At 39.1% G+C, this 19394-nt stretch overlaps 1 protein-coding gene and 1 long non-coding RNA gene across 3 annotated transcripts in view; one reads left to right on the top strand and one right to left on the bottom strand.

Moving 5' to 3' along the window:
* The window catches only part of gatad2b (GATA zinc finger domain containing 2B), a 46435-nt gene that overhangs the window by 8233 nt on the left and 18808 nt on the right, over positions 1-19394 (top strand). For both annotated transcript variants that reach the window (XM_028036911.1, XM_028036910.1), the window contains exons 2-4: positions 4676-5056; positions 7770-7899; positions 12368-12499. In XM_028036911.1, coding sequence (XP_027892712.1) covers positions 4677-5056; positions 7770-7899; positions 12368-12499 — 642 coding nt within the window. In that variant the 5' untranslated portion in view covers position 4676. The remainder of the gene's footprint in view (positions 1-4675; positions 5057-7769; positions 7900-12367; positions 12500-19394) is intronic.
* Positions 15590-18737, bottom strand: LOC114156464 (uncharacterized). Its single transcript, XR_003597946.1, has 3 exons — positions 16885-18737; positions 16719-16803; positions 15590-16268 (listed from the first exon to the last, which is right to left on the bottom strand). It is a non-coding gene; the product is annotated as an uncharacterized LOC114156464 (long non-coding RNA).

Raw genomic sequence — 19394 nt, 5'->3', positions numbered from 1 at the left:
AGCCACCTTCGGACAATCCCAAAATATGAGTAAAGTCCCCCAACTTTCCACAATTTCTCCAACAAAGCTGAAATGTCTTACCATATGGTCAGATCTAAATGTGCCTTCCCAATCCTCATCTGCTGTTATTATATTAGTCTCCAATTCCCACTTCTCCTTAATCTCCTTATTGTTAACGTTGGATTCAAATTGTAGGCTTTTGTATAGTTTTGAGATCAGGCCTTTTTTTGGTTTACTTTTGCTAATACTTTTTGATAATAGAATTTCTTCACTCTTGGTCATATGTGTTGAAATTAGTGCCATTCACTATTATTCTGGAGATAATGTCTACGTTGCAGATATCTATAAAAAGGTTTTTTGTAGATTAAATTCCCGTTGAATTTATTAAAAGATTTCTAGATCTGGATTCCTAGCTATTTTTGATATAGTCAGGTAAATTTAATTTCTTCTGTAATCTTGGCCAAATATTGTTCCTAAATCCAGTAATTTTGAATCCTGAGGGGGGTGGGGGGCGCTGTCCTTTGGTTTATTCACCAGTGAGCGGTGTGCTCTTTCAATGCACAAGTCCATCCCATCTGGGATTTGATAAATTGTGCTATGAAGCCAATGGTGGTGGTTCTTTTTTCAGAGCCTCAGGAATGCCATTAATTTGTATATTGTTGCACCTCATCCTCAACTCTAAGTTGCTCCATTTCTCTGAAAGTTTGTTTCCCGGAGTAGAAATGTCGCAGCCCACTCCATCTGTGTCATCTTGTCTTCAGTATTTTGCAATCCTTCCCCCATGTGAGCTACTTTCTGTTCCAGGGACATTGTCCTGTCCAGGAGCTCCTTAATACTCGTTTCGAGCCTTGCCAGTGCTCTCTTGTTGTCTCCTACCGCTTCCGTGTGCTCTTTTCGTAGACCCGTTGTTCGTAAAGTATGGCCGAGTCCCGTTCTTCGTTCGGCGGCTCCAAGTGTTCCACTTCATGGCTTTGTACTGCCATGCAGCAGTACTCCTTCCTCTTGTGCCTTTCTCTTCCGTACTCTTTCCTTTTTTAACCATATTTTCCATGGTTATATCACTTTAAGAGCTGATTTTCCTTATGTTGTTTTTACCTTATTTTAATGCTAGTTTTGTTCTTGTTCTTCAGAGCAGCTTTTTCTCCTGCCTTTTACAGCATGGCGCCACCCCAGAAGTCCTCAGCTATTTTTTGAAAGACTTCATGGTCTGCAGTGCCCTCAGGTGGTTTGGAAACTCATTCCACAAGGAGCAACCTATCTCCCATTGATGCCAACTTTGTTTGAGGAGTATGGAGACGAAAAGAGCCAACTACCTCCTCTGGTGGCAGCCTTTCAGGGTGCCTAAATGCTTGCTCATACAAAGCATCACCGATTTCCACAAAGCTCCTTCTTGGAGTTGCAGCCCACAGCACAGCTTCTGCTCGACATATTTGTCCTCCTCCACTCCTTCTCCACACAGCACTTCCAGTCTAGCAGCAATTATTAGCAAACACCTGGTGAAACTGTGAGTCTGCTGAGCTCATCACCCAAACTACTTCTCAGTCAGAAGAGCAGTTTCTCATGTGTGTGCAGGTAAAGTAAGATAAACAGCAACTCCCTGTCTCACACACATATTCACACTCAATGGAAGAACAGACATTTGGAAAGATGGCTATGGTTGATAAACAATCAAGTGTCCCTTTTTTTATCGTAACCATCCTACTACTGACATGGGTATCTCTTCACCTGATTGGACAATATAATATGAACAAATGAAACTAGCTTATACTACATTTAAGTGGCCCCTGAGAATAGTCGTGTGTTTGTTTTTACATTGAAAAGGAGGGGAAAAGATGAAAGTTTGAAAAATTGGGCGAGGGTAGAGAAGGGTTTCTTTGCGGTAGTGTATAGCAGGAGCAGAAACAAAGTTTTGAAAAAAAAAAATGTTGGAAAGCTGTCAGTTAGTTTAGTTCAGAAGGCTGTAACGTTTGTAGACTCTTTCACCACACATTCCTCCAAATTTTATGTGAAGTTTCACTTTGGTTTATTTTTCATGAGGGAAAGAGAGGGCAATAAGGAGACGAAAAAAATACTTTGACTCATTCAACGTAAAGGTGGTGTGTGTTTTTCTTCTAGCAGTTGGAGGCCAGGTCTCCTCTGCATGTTTTGTGCATGTTTATTTGGGAAAAGGAGCACTGGGAATAATGCGGAACCCCCAGCCCCAAAATGTCAAAACCGAATTGTTTAATTTATAAGTGGTCAGTGCAGAGGTCACGCTACACATCTTCGTTGTCTGTCATTTTGACTGATGGGGTCAAAAAATTCAGTCATAACCCATTTTTACCCATCAATTTTTTTTAAATTGATAATTACGCATTTAATTGCATTTAATTGTCATTTGGTTTAATACTCAACAAGCTGAACAGATTATCTACATTTTGTGATCACACACCAAGCAGATGAATACATAAAACATTTTCTCTGCAGTGACAAAGTTTTGAAAAAAGGAAGTGATCTCCAGTTGAAGTGATCAGAAGTTGGCACCTGAGTCCAAAACAATTCTTTTCAGCAGAAGAATCCAGCTGCAGTGGGGCAGCTGCATCACACACTGTCCAAAGTTAATCACTCTTCAACATGTCGCTGTCTACTCCCAGATAGCAAGATGAATGGTTTAGTGTCCAGATCAGAGATGATATTCTGAGGAAATGTTTCTTTTATTGATTCATTTAAGTAAACTCCACAATGTAACTTATTCTATGTGCATAAAGTTAAAAATGTCTGCACGGCAGCACCAAATGGTCAGGTCTGTGAAATCTGTTAAAATGATGGATGGCCATCAGATTTTTCCATCACTGTTTGAAAAAGACCCTGTGAGACAGAAATATTTTGGTGAATACAACTAAAGTGGTAGTGTAGGTCCGTGTAACTTTTGTTCACTTATTTTTAGATAATAAGAAATTTAAAAAAATAAACAACTTAATCATTTTCACATGAGATTCAAAGAATACAATATAAATGTTTTTGGTATTTTCAATGTAATTATCATCACATCAAAAATCAAACATTTATGAAATATCCCTAAACCTCATTTGATTTTATTTGTTTTTTAACATTTGGGGCAATCTTCTTTTCCCAGTGACAGAAGCACACAACAAGGTGGGGATCCCACAGCGTGCACAGCATTGATGACTTAGCTATTTCAGATGGCTGAAATATTAGGTTCCCTAAATGCAACATAGATAGTTGTGTATGATGTGAAGAATGAACTACCCAAGGCATGAGATTATTGCTTAATCTTTGTCCCATAGGGTAACAAAATAGACAAGCGGTGAACATCAGGCTGAAATGGTCCAGCAAGTCCAGAGTCCTCTCTTCTCTGGTGGTACAACTCGCATACTGGGTGAAGGCCGGCCGGTTTCAGCGCAATCAGCTGATCCCTGGTGAAAACAACGTGGCCAAAGTTTATGCTCAGCAGAGTAAAAAAAAAGTATCTGAACACCAAAGAAAAAGATTACTCTCAGTCAACATTGTTTAAGATTATCTTTGCACTTTACTAGAAGCTTATTAATGTTGTCAAATAATCAATTTAAAAAAAATTTTTAAAGTAAAAAGACGAGAGGAGTAACAGCATCGTGTAGTGCGCATACACAATGGTGTATAATTTGTTAGACACGAAGTCATCCCTTCACATACAAGATTGTTATATTATAATAGTCTCTCAGGGCCTCCTCTGCTTCAGGACTCTGTCTTCTGATAGAGTGAGTGGAGACACCCTGCCTTTGGACCATGTGGGGGTACTGGGGCTGACTTGCCCAGTGAGGGAAGGGCAACAGCCCTGTATGCACCCTTTACATTAGTATACAGTAAATCACTTGTCTTGTTTCTCCTGGTGGGACAATTGACAACCTGGTGAAAAGAAGCCATGGAATCCAGGGTGTGACATGATTTAAAAATAAATATATAAATGAATCACAGGGAGAAAATACATATCCTCTCTGACCATTTGGTTCATTATCACCACCTTGTGGTTGTGTTTTAAGGAACGCATTACTACCATATTGTGTGGGAGGGAAAAAATGCTGCTTGGCAAAGTGGTTCATTGTTTCACTTTGCTATTCAGTGACTATTTGGACTTTTAAAACTCAATGCACATTTTTATTTTGTAGTTTTGAGCAGCTGCTGTTTCATATATTTTGTTTGTATCATGCATCAATCTGCTTTGTCTCTTTTCACTTGAACAAACCTTAAGAGGATGTCACTTTTGAGGAGGAACAACAAAGTTTTTGTCAAAATAGACCTGCACAACTAGACCTGAATGCAATATCACTATTGCAAAAGACTGCTTCAATTATTTGGCAGACTATAATGATTCATGTGTCTGTACATGTTGACATTTTGTTTGGTCAGTTAGTTGAACACTAACTACCCCTAATGTCAAAACGTGATGTTTCATTTTAGTGGTGAGATGCCAAAGCTCACTGTGTGGGTGGAGGGGAGGGACACTGTGCAATTAAATATTTTAGTCATATTGTCCATCTCCTGTTAAAAACTGAAGTGTGATGACTGCCAGACCAACAAAGAATAGTTTTGGACCCTTTTGTCTTAAATCTGTGACTGAAGGCATGGTTAGTTTGTCTAGTCTGACTTTGTTAATGCTTTTATTTTTCTCTCTCTTTTTTTTTTTTTAACCTCATAGGATGGAGCGGATGTCTGATGATACACTGAGGCTCAACTTGTTAAAGCGAGGCCTGGAGTCATCCAGTGAGAGGGAGGAGGCTCTGTCAAAGCGCCTAAAAATGGAGGGTCACGAGGCCATGGAGCGCCTGAAGATGCTTGCCCTTCTCAAACGCAAGGACTTAGCTGATCTGGCTGCCCTAGAGGTCCCAGGGACGCTTGGAGATGGAAAAGGCCCCAGTGCCAGCTCCATCCACCACCAGAATCTAATGGGTGCGGCATATGAGGAGAAGCTGAATGGAAGTTTAAGGCTTGGCAGCCACAGTGTTCATGCCGGTCAAAGTAAGAATGGAAAGGAAAACATTATGGATGAGCCAGTGGATATGAGTGCTGGAAGAAGATGGTGAGTCAAGTATTTATTTCCTAAAAGATTATAGCGAATAAAGTAATCTGGTTTTCTAAATAGGGTCACACCTTTAATTTAACTAGTATGTTTAGTTTTTTTCCCTCTCTACTTCATAGCACAGATGTATAATATTTTGTGGGTGCAGTCCACAAAATATTATACATTAGATCAGCTATACACCACTACCCGTATTGTAGGGTACAGGTAGTGGTACAATATACCACTACCTGTATTTCTATGGTAATCGTGAGTAAAGTAGTGGATGTGGTTTAGAGTTTATATTTGTGGCCCGAACCCAACCACAAATATTGATTTGATACTTGGGGGAGAATCGGGTTCAGATTTCTGTGGCGTGTTTAATAAGTCTGTATTGCATATTTTCTCAGCATGCAGCAGAGAGAAAGGCAAACTAGAATGCACAATATAAAGTTTTGTTGGCTCCAACATACTTTGTCTGAAGCCAAATAATCGATCCACAGTCACATAGTTTCAGACAATGTGACAATGTGTGTTTTTGCACACAACTTTCATACAATAGCACAGACCAGCTGTGGGATACTTCTCCTGCTTCAGTGTTTGTCATGCTCCTCCCAGTGGGGTTCCCCCTTCCTCCCTGCATCCTCTGTTTTGCGTTTCTAAACTCACGGAGACACCCACACGGAGATAGGCTTCTCCTTTCACAACAACGTTTCAATTTCCATCGAGGAGTTAACCATTTGACAGTCTTATTTTTATGGTATTTAGTGAAGAATTGTACAAATGAATATAATTTCCCATTGTGTTACTTCGTTCCTCAAAAGTATTCATGTCTCCTGTAAAGTTAAAGACTACAAAATTAAGATGATTGCTTTGAGTTATGTTACAGTTTACTAATACACTGAAAGTTTAAAATTGCCAATAAAAAAACAAAAAACATTGAGAACAATATGTTAGTGCATCTCAATCTGTGGTAGACTTTGGCAGTGTCAGTTTGCATCTAGCTGAGATCAAGCAACTATCTTAAAAGATAGAAGCTGTTCTTTTACAAGAGAATTGAACAGTGTTCAGAACCCAAATGAACAAATAAACCTTGACTGCCATCCTGTTGATTGTTTCCTAATTGGATTTCCTAAAAATCCAGCAACTGCTTAGATGCTGTGTAACCCAAACAATATGGGTCCCTTCATATCACTTCCTAGTGTCCTGTTCTGAACGTGGTTCTTTGATTTTACGAAATCAATTTCAAGAACTGAATGAACTCGTTGCCCAAGATATCTTTCTCTTAGCCTTGTTTAACAAACACAAATATTGTTTTATAATTTACTTTTCAGCTTTTATAATACACTATATTGCCAAAAGTATTTGCTCATCTGCCTTGACTCACATATGGGCTTAATCCCTAATCAATATGACGTTGGTCCACCCTTTACAGCTAGAACAGCTTCAACTCTTCTGGGAAGGCTGTCCACAAGGTTTAGGAGTGTATATGGGGATATTTGACCATTCTTCCAGAAGTGGATTTGTGAGGTCACATCGTGATGTTGGACAAGAAGGCCTGGCTCTCAGTCTCCGCTCTAATTCATCCCAAAGGTGTTCTATTAGGTTGAGGTCAGGACTCTGTGCAGGCCAGTCAAGTTCATTGACCCCAGACTCTGCCATCCATGTCTTTATGGACCTTGCTTTGTGCTCTGGTGCTCAGTTATGTTGGAAGAGAAAGGGGTCAGCTCCAAACTGAGCTGACCCCTCTTCACCATGGAAATGATTGGAACACCTGATTCCGATAATTTGGATGAGTTGGCAAATACTGTATGAAAACCGATATGTTTTAATTATGTATTGAGAGAAATGCGGCGTGATCTTTATAAGAAATGAAATCACAGCTATTCAACCCTGTTTGAATATCTTTAATCTCTATGATTTACGTGTTTTGGTTTAGTAAAAATGCATCAAGTACTTTTTTTCTCCATTGATGTCAAAGTTGCAGAGAAGAAAAATCACAATTTTATCTTACCATGTTTTATCTTCCTAATTGTCTGAATATTCAGATTTTCTAGTAACAATCATAGTGGTTGTCTCAAACCAGTTCCTTTAACAAGCTTTTCCACTAGCCGCCTCTAACCAGTTTGGTCCGGTCCGTCCCTGACCAGATTCATTTTTCATTAGCAAATTCAGCATGACTCTGCAATTCTCAGATTTTCATACCTATTCAGGGGTAGTATTAGCTGGACCGAGTCAGGTATGCCACCAAAGCGATTTGATTAACAGCTGACGGCATTGATTGGACAGGCTTGTTATTACTTAACTGCAAACTTCAAAGCAGTATTATGGTTTACCTGTGGACCGAGAGCTGCTCAGTACAAAGAAGCAATTTTGAGTTTAATAAGGAGCAGTGATAGGAACACATGCATTTAAGTTTTACGGTGGAATGACCGTGACATAGCAGCGCTGCCAGCAGCATGTTGAAGAACTGGCAGCAATAAAGAAGAAGAAAAGGGTGCAGCTGTGGTCAGTCTTCTGACTTGGCTACAGTTTTGAATTGACAGTTTGAAACTCTGGAACTACATAATATTAACTTGGTGTGATTTTTATTTTGTATTTTAAAAAAAATAAAGTTCAAGCATGTCTACTGGTTTACATCTTTTTACATTACATCTAATACATCTAATTGATTTGTCTTGTATTGATCTCAGTCTTTAGATGTTCTAACTTTTTGTTTTTGTTCTTTTTTTAGCGAGGTTGATCGTGACAGACAAACTCCTTCTCCAGATGTCATCATACTTTCAGACAACGAGGCGTCCAGTCCCAGGACAACACCTCGACCCGAAGAGCGCATGCACCAGGCTAACTTGGAGATTTTTAAGGTTCATTTAGAACAGCTCCCACTTCTTCTTTGTACACCATGATTCAATATTACCTCTGTCTTAATGTGGCTATGACAAATATTTAGCATACCTTTGGAGATTCATTTTAACAGACAGTGAAAAAACTATCTCTGAAACCGAATTTAAATTAGTTTTTAAAATTCAGTTTTCGAAATTTAGAGTTTCATATTTCATATGGTTGGCGGCTTTGAATTTACTATTTGTATTTTACTATTTTGACTCAATTTTTTGATGATGGGTTTTTCAATTTAGGTACCACCTGGATGTATTGATTCTTTTAGAGCAAACAGCCATGCAAAAAAAATGGAAAGCCAAGTTTAAATGAGCACACCTGGTATGTAGTAGCACTGGTTTGCAGTGGACTCTCTGTGAATGAAGATAATCAGGAAACTGAATACTTTCCTGATTGTAATTATTCAACTAGGAAAGTATGATTCTTGATAGTGGGGTACCAAACGTAATGTAGAGTTTGTGCTCTCGTTGTGTAACACTGGGGCCAGGAGCTTTCCACCACTTTCACATGCTTAGGGGAAACGTTGTGTTGTCAAAATAGTGCTAAATATCAAAGTGGAGAGCAGGAATGTGCAATATATACGGTATATGGTAGAAACGTATACTGTATATGTTTCTACTGTATACGTAGGCCAAAGTGCTATAACCGTCTCTACCGTTCGGCCTACGGTAGAGAGTCTACCAGCTAATTGCAGTAATGCTTGTTTATGACGCAATATCAAAATAGAGCAAGCGGAAAGTAGCGTGGCTGAAAGCACAAAGGAAGAGCTCGCTAAAAAGGCAGGTGCAAAAACTTAACTTATCTGGACTTAATTCAAGTTTATCTTCCTGTGGTCTTAGTGCGATGCTCAGGAGAAGCACAGCAGATGTCACAGTTGTACAGCGGAAAAGCAAGGGGTAAAAGCGCATGTGGGATCGGTGCAAATCCCTCCATGACGCGCACGGGATAACGTTCGCTGAGTCCAATGAACCCCGCTTCTAACCCTCCCACTGTCTTAGTGCAATGCTCAGGAGGAGCATGGCAGGTTTCACTGTTGGACATTGTGGAAGCGCCATGGGGTGTGACAGTCTGACAGTCTTTCTAGACTTGACAGAAAAAAGCGCAGATGTGATGACCCCACCGGACCATGCACAAAGTAAAACACTCAGATCAGGAGCAGAAAATTGTAATCTGCAAAGTGTGTGGAAGAGAGGACATACAATCAATTTGTTTTACCACCTTAACACGAAGCATATGCTTGAATATCAGAAATGCAGCTGACTACAAGTTCCAGTAACTACACTGAGAAGACAAAGCAGGATTTGACGCAGACAACATTATATTAAAGTTATTGTGTTTTTAGCAAGAGATATATTTTTCATTTATTTTTTTAACTTTGATTTAACCAGGTAGTCACCATTGAGATTATGCTCCTGCCTATCATTGCCAGGTCTCCCTTAAAATTAATATTTTAAGGGAGACCTGGCAATCAACATAAAGCAAAACGGTTTTATGTTGCTGTTGCTTAAAACCGAATGTTGCATGCGAACAGCATCCACAAAAACTAGTGTTAAACAAGTTTTTATGCATACAAATATATACATTCCACTCAATTAGTATATGATTTTTTTTATATTGTAAGTTATATATAAATTATATTGTGATGTATATTATTACTGCTATCCATCACAATATATGTGATTTGAATTTTATGCCGCATCACACATGCCTAGTGGGGATGTCAACACAAAGTTCACTTGATGTACATCACGAAACATAGCCTTATTTATTATATCATCATCACTAATGTTTATTTAGAGCAGTGTTTCTCAATTCTGGTCCTCAGGCCCCCCTGCCCTGCATGTTTCAGGTGGTCCCCTTTTGCCACACACCTGGATTGAATATGTGGGTGATTAACAGGCTTCTGCAGTACTTGATGACTGCAGAAGAGGTCATGCAATCATTTGGATCAGCTGTTCTGAAACAGAGACACATGTAAAACCTGCATAGCAGGGGGGCCTGAGGACTGGAATTGAGAAGCACTGATTTAGAGAAACATGAACAACCCCTACTATAGAATATTTTTTTACTTCTAGAAGTTTTAGTATGACAATCAGTATTTATTTAGTTACTGATAATCACTTTATTATTGATGGTAAAATCGAATTTAAAAGAGCCATGGTAAAAAAATTTATTTTAAAAATTGGTTTCATTGAAGTCTAAAATGTAATGAGAGGTTTCTTCTGTAATTCCATAATCCATAGTTTCCTGATGAGAAACTATGGATTATGTTTTTTATTATGTATTTATTTATATTTATGTATTATTTTTGACTGAGCTTATCGTGCTTTTCTGCAGAAGGAAGTAGCTGTAACATACATATTGATGGCTACACCAGTTGGTCTTTACTAATTTCCTTGAAATTTGGTTATTTCCAAAATAATAGAACATATTTTTAGTTTCTTTATCTGCAAACCACTGGTCATATAATTCCCAAAAATGAATCTTTTTACAGCTTTTATTCACAAGAATAACTGCAAAATAAGATTATGTGAGGATAGTGACAGCTGTCAATACAATTTTATTAGTGGGTATCAATTGAAATTTCAACATTTAACTGAAACACTTTAGATTCAGTAGCAATCTCTAATTGATGCATTCTGTCATGTGATTACTGAACAAAAAGAATTAACTCAATGCACATTTTAGTGGTGGAATACATACAAAGGCCTGTCACAATAACATATTTTGTTGGACTATTAATTGTCCCAGAAATTATTGTGATAAACGATAATATTGTCATTTTGAGACCATTGTTAACTAATAGCATAAAAATTGTCTGACAATGCACATACACCTTTCTCAGGGGTTAATAAACAAATTTCAAAAGAACATTTAGCACTGGACCTTTTAATTATAAAACATTGGGAAGGGATTTTGGGGGGGTTGAATTAGGCACTGTTCACATTCAGATCCTCCAGTTGATGGGAGAGGGGAAAAGCAGCCGCCCCCACAAGATGTCACCCTGGGTGGTTGCCCATGTTGCTCATACCAGAAACCACCACTGCACCTCAGTGATTGTGAATAGGATGGTCCCCAAGCAAGCAAACGGCATTTGTGCATTTTAGGTGCAGATATGTTGGTTCTTGATTAGTTGCTGCTGTTTTACAACATAGCGGCTCCACAGGTTCACCACAGTCATTCAGATTGAATCCAAAGCCTCCCAGACTGCAGCTGTTACATTTGGCTTTTAAACCTGCGTTTCCCCAGCTCACTCCTCCTCACTGGACTCTGTGGTAGGAGACCAGGAGCCCAGCAGGTAACTGAGGTTAGGGGACATCGTTGTCCTTTCTCTGATAGAGAGGCGATCGCGTTGCATAAAGCAATAACACCAAGAAGGTCCTCCTGCAAAGTCATTTATATTCATCTCCTTGGCAAATACCTGGGCTTGGAGACGCAACTACACTGTTGACAAGCCTTTCCTGGCAGCACGTTGTTCAAGCATCCATGTGCGAACTCATTCCTCTAGCTGTGGCCACCTAGCTTTTAGCCCGCGATTGGCTTTTTTTGTTTTCTTCATTTCTGTAAGAGTAACCTCCGCTTTTCGCCAGTCCCTTACAAGTTTCTCGCTAACTCCAAACTTTCTTTCTGCTGCTGGATTACCGTTTTCGGCTGCATATTTTACTACTTGCTGCTTGTAATCTGCAGAATATGATTTTCTTTTTGGTGCCATTTTTGTTAAGCCCTTCTCAATTGTTTTTATAAGTTACCGTCAATGTTGAAATTATCAACACAGATCTAGAACAAACTGAGAACGGTTTAGTTTGAAAATAACATGTGATATGATAGAATAATGTGTTAATAATTTCACACATAAGTCGCTACAGAGTATAAGTCGCACCCCCGGCCAACTGTGGAAAAAAACTGCGACTCATAGTCCGGAAAATCTATAACTCATGGTAGATTTGAAGCACAAAATAAACCTGCATGTTTTCCCAGTTTGACAAATTACCAAAAGAACTTTATACAAGGTCAATAAATTTGGCTGCTGATTGTTTTCTAATATCTTAGTCTTGATAAATAGAATCTTTAAAACCATATATCTGCATCAACTAACTTGGCTGATGAATCACAATTGGGCCACTCTTGAAATGGGGCCCACAAAATCATTCTGACTGCAAATAGTCCCAGAATCAGACTTTAGACACCGCGGGTTTAAAACTTTTCAGTGTATAAAATATTCAGTGAAAGTGCTGCTTTTTGTTCTGAATCTGTTTTTCCATAAACTGGCATATAACCATTCTTCTTTCGCCACTCACATGTTGATCTTGGTGAGCCAATTCAACCAAGTATCATTACAAAAGTTAATGGTTTTAGTTAAAAATCCATGACTGTAAAAGTCACTGTATAAAAGTAGTTACTGTGTATGCGTGTGTTTGTGTGTGTTTTCTCCAGGGAAAAACAGGAGAGGAGCGACAGCAGATGATCAAAGCTCTGAGGGAAGAGCTGCGCCTGGAAGAAGCCCGCCTCGTCTTGCTCAAGAAGCTTAGACAAAGCCAGATGCAGAAGGAGAACGTTGTTCAAAAGGTTAGTGATTTTTATTATTTACATCCTTAGAAGATAATAATAATAAGCTATAATAAATAATAAGCTATAGCTTATTATTTTTTGTCATATACACAAAACCACTAAATGAAAATATTTTCATTTAGTGATAGCAGACACTGTCACTAGAGCACCAAAATATTAGACCAATGTTAGTGATTGGGGAGATCAGCCTTTGGAACAAATGCAACGTTTCATTACACAGGGTTTCTCCCAGAAAACTTGCTAAACCCGGTGATTTTGGCACCGAGGCGGTCCACCGACAGTCCACCAGCAGTCCACCGTATTTTTGTATTAAAAGATGTTATGTTAAGACAGGAAATGTAAGACATTACTGGATAGTTAGTTATATGTTACAGGAAGACATCGTCAGTGAAACTATAGAGTCTTAAAAACAACATATCATAAAATACAATTAAAATGAATATCAATTATTTCCGCTTTAGTTTAATCCAAACTAAGTCAGCGTTTCCATAATGCCCCCATAAATGCATAAATGCTAACATTTTAACACAGAAAATGTGTTAAAATTTTTAAATGTGTTAAAACAATTAACAATTGTTAATTATTTTAACAATTGTTATGTTAAAACAATTTGTTTATTGAAAATATCAATGATGCTAAATTTGATTTAATGGTGTTGGCATACATAAATCAAAGATTTGAAATTGTTTAACATTTAAATTTAAGATTTTAAGGAGCTGGCAAGTTTACTTTGCAGATTGTTCTTTGAACTTTTACATAGTTAAATTGTTTTGTTACCATAGCTACAATCTGATGATCTGAGTTTAATCTTTGAGTTTGCGCTCTCTTTGTTCACAAATACAAATTAGTATCATGCAATTATAACTGATTGCTTTTTAGGTTGGCCAAAAACTATCCCCTTCTCCCAGAATTTACTAAATCCACGGTGAAATGCTGTTAGTGGTGCTGATGTTCTTAGCAGGAAGAGAGGCCCCTAAGTCAAATTTTGCTCAAGGCCTCATACGACCAGGGACTGGCCCTGCATGAAGACCTAAATCCGCTTCACGGAGCATCTGTGCTGGATAGAGAGGGATAAATGGGAGATTTACAGCGTGTTCCAAATTATTATGCAAGTGATATTTTCTCAGATTTTCTTAAATGGTCAATGCAAATGATGGTCAGTATAATTTTCAAGTCATGAACTATTACAGTATAAATAAAATTATACTGGACAAAGCTACAGAACAGTATTTATTTCAAAAATAAACTCAAAATGCACTGTTCCAAATTATTATGCACAGCAGATTTTCTAAACATTTTATGGATTATAAAGAATGATTTTTCTACGGAAGGTACGGCTCTTCTTTTAGAACCATGAAAGAAAGTGATCAGTCAGAAAGTCCATATACTTTGCTGAGGTCATTTTCACACCTTCAGGGACTCTGAAGGGGTCGATCAGCTCTCTCTCTCCCCATGATTTCGGCCCAAAAAATGACTCCACCACCTCCTTGCTGACGTCACAGCCATGTTGGGACGTGGTGGCCATCCACCACCAATCCACTACTGCATCCATCTGGACCATCCAGGGTTGCACAGCAGTCATCTGTGAACAAGTCTGTTTGAAAATTAATCTTCATGTACGGCTGGGCCCACTGCGACCGTTTCTGCTTATGAGCTCTGGTTAGGGGCCCAATAGTAGGTTCATGCACCGCAAGCCTCTGGAGGATCCTCCACCTTGAGGTTCCAGAGGCACCAGCAGCTTCAAATAACTGTTTGCTGCTTTGTAAGGGCATTTTAACAGCTACTCTCTTAATCTGGTGAATTTGTCTAACAGAAACCTTCCTCATTCTGCTTTTATCTGTACAAACCTATCTTTGTTCTGAATCAGCCACAAATCTCTTCATAGTACGATAACGTTTCAGCTTTTGTCAAGGTATGAAAACATTAGATATTTATCATACGGCAATACACTATCTGATGATTTTCATCAGCAGAGATTCTTTCTCTTTCCCATATTGCTTGAAACCTGTGGCCTGCTTAATAATGTGGAACATCCTTCTTAAGTAGATTTCCTTTAATTGAGCTCACAAGACAAACTAATCAACCAGCTCTCTGAAATGAATTACAGTGATTCAAAGAGTCCTGCCACACAATACCATCTATAAATTTAATAGCACAACAAAAATTTTAATCTTTATGACACTTAAATCCAATTTGCATCATAATTTTTAACACAATATAATTTATGTGGCTTTAGTAGCGCTTTCATTTTGTGTGTGAGTTTTTAAAAAGCGCCACAGAAACTGTTTTGGTTGCACGAGCTTTATGAAAAGAGTTTTTAAGATCTCTGCGTGGTCGCTCACATTAACAGCAGATTAAGATATAAGATATACAGTATATATATATGTACAGTATATATATATATATATGTTTGTCAGACTCTGCGCTGCGGCTGCAACTAAACACGACTCATCTGGTGCTGCCTAGTTTTCAGTGATAATTGTCATTATTTTATATATATATATATATATATGCATGTCTTCCCCGCTCTCCTCACCCTTCTTCCTGTCTGTCTACTGTCAAAAAAATACGAGCCACTAGCGCCGCAAAAACTCTTTGGAGAAAAAAAAAAATATATATATATATATATATATAAGATTTGTATCCATTACTGGATTCTGTTTTGTTGTTCTTTGAAGGTTGGAGGTTTAAAAGTTTAAACTCAATCAATTCTTAGTGACCAGATATGTGAAAACTTTGAAGGTTTGATCGAAATTAGAGCTACTTGGATTAGAAGGAATACAACTTTATTCATTTCCAGTATAACTTGAACATCAGATGAGTCATAAACATATTGAGTAGTTAAAATCAATAGATTTGGGCATGCCGTGGTGGCGGAGGGGTTAGCGCGACCCACATTCAGAGGCAACGTGGCCTCGACGCGGCTGTCACGGGTTCGACTCCCGGACCCGACGACGTTTACCGCATGTCTTCCCCCCTCTCCTTCCCCCTTTCCTGTCAGCCTACTTTGAAAAAGCGACACTAGAGCCCACAAAAAGACCCCTTGCGGGGCGATTAAAAAAAAAAGAAAAAAAAATCAATAGATTATTTATGCAGTTCAACTCTGTAAGAACATCAGCTAAATTTTCTTAATGGCAAATGTTTTATTAACTCATTGGACACATGGACACATGTGATCCCTGCTTCAGAAAGGTGGAGGTCTCTGGACATCTTGAAGGTAAATACTGACTGGCAGTCAGGAAGATGGACATGATAAGATGAGACATCTTACAACACAGAGGACTGCACGAATAATCACGCTTATGGTGTCAGATGACAGTGACAGTTTACCAACATCTGAAAGCCCACTGGAATATATTATGAATGTACCGTGCCAACATATGACAATTTCGATACTAAAGTTATTCGCAACACCCTAGCTAAAAATAGCGCATGTATATTCGACACTACAAGTTTTAAAGTAGTTGTAATGGTAACAGTTATGGGCTAGGCAGCTAACTGCGGCTACATAAGCAGCATCAGAAGAGTGGCCTTTTAAGGAGCCTGAGGTGTGAAAAAAACAGGAGGCAGTGCTTTTAGTTTTGGTGAATATATATTAAGTGATTTGAATTTAAAAAAACCATACAATTACAACAACACAATGAGACACATGAGAATTGACTCAATAAATTGATTTCCAAATCATAAAGTCCATAGTCCATTCTTAGCTCGCCATCTTTCGATCCAGATGAGGATCTGATCCGACAGGGGAAAAAAAAAACCCGACCTAAAAGGTCAGAAAACTCATTAAGTGTTTATCAAAAACAATTATGTACAAATATAATACAAAGGAAATAATTATTAAATTTAAACATCTAGTTTATGCATACTAAATGCAAATGCAATAATTAGATTCCTAATAATTAAACAAACATTTCAATCAGGTTAAATTAACCATAATTTAAGTAAAACAAAACAAAACTATCATATTTCACCTAATCAATTTAAAGTTGAAGTGCACTTCCAAAATATCAATCAAGAAAAATAAAATAAATTAATCGTCAAATACTCAAGCAGAGTGAGGGAAGGAAAATAAATAAATTAATTAATAAATATACTGCCCAATATCAACTTAAGTGTAGCTACATCCTGTTCTGATCAATTTTATCTTAAACTTCAGTGCCTCAGCATCAATGTAAACTTGTCAGAACAGGCACAAAATTCAGCAACAAGTTACCTTTTTGAAGAGAGTGGGACGTACTTAGCCACAATCAGCACTAACAGAATCCCGGTGACAGTCCAGGTAAACAATGCCAGTGATTCTAATAAAACAACACTCCAATGAGCAATCGAGCAGAAGTACCACATGAAAAAGTAATACTGTTAACAAATGGCAAACTCACCCAGCAATCAAATCAATAGGTTGAAAGATTTTTGGAGGAATTCTTGAGGAAGACGCCAACAGCAAGCCACAATCACAGTGGAACAGGTGAGGATCTTTTACTGTGCACTGGAGGCCCAAACTCTGCTTTAAATAAGTTAGCAGAGTTTGGGCAACACGGGAAGTGGGCCCGCAAAAATAAAAGTCCTTTACTAATTGCGGGTTACATAATACAGAAAGTGGCGATATCCTTTCTTGCAACTTCTGGGCCACCTGATTTCTTCCAGCTGCAAGGTGGAAATCAGCTGTCCTTCATATTCACAGCATTCCTCACACTGTGCCTTTTCTTGAAATCTCAAAAAAATCACAATCAGGCTGTAAAAAATAGCTCAGCTCTTTCTTCTTTTGTCTAGGAAAAATAACAACTTCCGTTTGGTCGCACAGTAATGAAGCACAGCACATTTTGCCTGGAGGTGGGGCTCTATACCCCCCACCGCCAGGAGGCGTTGCTCCTCTACAAACCGAGCCAGGTCTGTGGAAACGTGGTTACTTCGTAGTAGAGCCGAGCCAAGCCAGGCCAAGTAGAGCAGGGCTGCTGCAGTAGAGCCAGTGGAAAAGAGGCCATAAATTCAGGTGATTGAGGCCTTCACCTGTGTCTTCTGGAGTTTCTGACAAAGCAAATCAAGCTGAATTGTGCTAAATGCACTGGAGAAATCAAAGAACTTGATCCTCACATTGCTGCCTACTTTGTCCAGATCACAGTAGGTTTGTTGAAGCAGGTGTATGATGGCGTCTTCAACTCCAACTTCACACCAGTCCTAATATGTGCTTATCTGCTTAATCAGGTGAGGAGTGTCCCCACAACCTTTATGAGGTGAGATGTCAGGGCAACAGGTCTATAGTCACTGATGACTGATGGGTGAGTTTTCTTCGGTACGGAAACCAAGCAGGTTGTTTTCCACAACAATGGAACCCTCTCTGGGGTCAGGCTAAGGTTGAAGAGATGTTGGAGAATCTCACAGAGCTGCTTTGGAGCTTGAGGCCTTCAGGACTTTGGGGCTGACACCGTCTGGACCTGTTGCCTTGTTCCGGTGCCTCTTCACCTGACTTCTGAGAGGGATGAACAGCATTTCCCGATTTGGATGAAGATATTGTTCCTCTACAGTTTATTCTCCAGCTTCTTCTTGTACTTATCCTTTCTGTCTGTAATTTTGTCTTTGACTTGCTTCTGTATTCTCCTCAATAACTCCCTGTCTCATTCCCTAAAGGCTCTTTTTTCTTGCTTAACAGTTCCATTAGTTCACTGGTGGCCCAGGGTTTGTTATTCTGGAAGCATCTCGCTGTTCTGGTGGGGATTGTGCTGTCCACACAGAAGTTTATGTAGTCAGTCACACATTCAGTCATGGCATTGATGTCATTTCTATGTGGCTGGCAAAAGGCAACCTCACCATGTTGTGACAGCAATCTTATGAGACAGATGATCTGTGAAAAGATCAATATTCTCTATCTCGTCCCTGTGCTGCTATTTAGGTTTCAAGAAATGCACAGCCAATGAGAGCCAAAAGGAGTGTCTTAGCACTGTCATCAAGCTCATGTACTAGCTGAGCTAATGGCACAGAAACAACTCACTGTTACAGGAAAACCGTTTGTCTGCCATCATCAGTGGCCATTATAGTGATAACAGCCACCGTCTGTTGGTCTGTGCCCCTTTTATGAAGGGCTTTGCTAGCTACAGCTTAGCATAAAGCAAGGAGGGGTATTGCGAGGGGGAATGAACAGCACAACAGTAAATTGTGATTGACAGCACTCAAACCAGCCTCTTGGTTCTGAGTAGCACTGGAGAAGACAGAGGAACTTTATATATATATATATATATATATATATATATATATATATATATATATACCATATTTTCCGCACTATAAGGCGCACCTAAAAACCTTCAATTTTCTCAAAACAGTTCGCCATATAATCCGGTGCGCCTTATATATGGACCAATATTGAGCCACAACAGGTCTCGCAACTACGGTAAGCAGTCGCCGACTTCATTTTCCCCCTTAGAAGAAACGGGGGAAAGCAGACGCCGACTTCATTTTCCCCGTAGAAGAAGAAACGGAGGAAAGCAGCAGCCGCCGACTTCATTTTCCCCGTAGAAGAAGAAACGGGGGAAAGCAGCCGCCGATGCAGCCAGCGGTGCATGCTGGGTTTTGTGTAAAGACCCCAAAATGGCTCCTATTAAGAGACACGCTTACGATGCAGAGTTTAAGCTCAAGGCGATCAGTCACGCAGTAGAACACGGGAATAGAGCAGCAGCGAGAAAATTTAACATGAACGAATCAATGGTGCGGAAGTGGAGGAAGCAACAGCTGTTCACTTTGGGAATGAACGGAGTTTTCAAAACGCTGGTTTGTAATCTATTAATAAAGTTTGACTGAAATATCTGACTATTTTGTTGACATTCCCTTGTGCGCAGTTCCATCTAATGGATACATAACGTAACCCCAGCCTCTACTGTAGTGTCTATTCTATGCG

The sequence above is a fragment of the Xiphophorus couchianus genome, chromosome 13 (genome assembly GCF_001444195.1).
Source record: "Xiphophorus couchianus chromosome 13, X_couchianus-1.0, whole genome shotgun sequence".
In the NCBI taxonomy this organism is placed as follows: Eukaryota; Metazoa; Chordata; class Actinopteri; order Cyprinodontiformes; family Poeciliidae; genus Xiphophorus; species Xiphophorus couchianus.
Note: the sequence above shows the minus strand (reverse complement) of the source record. Positions and strands in the feature narration are given on the sequence as shown.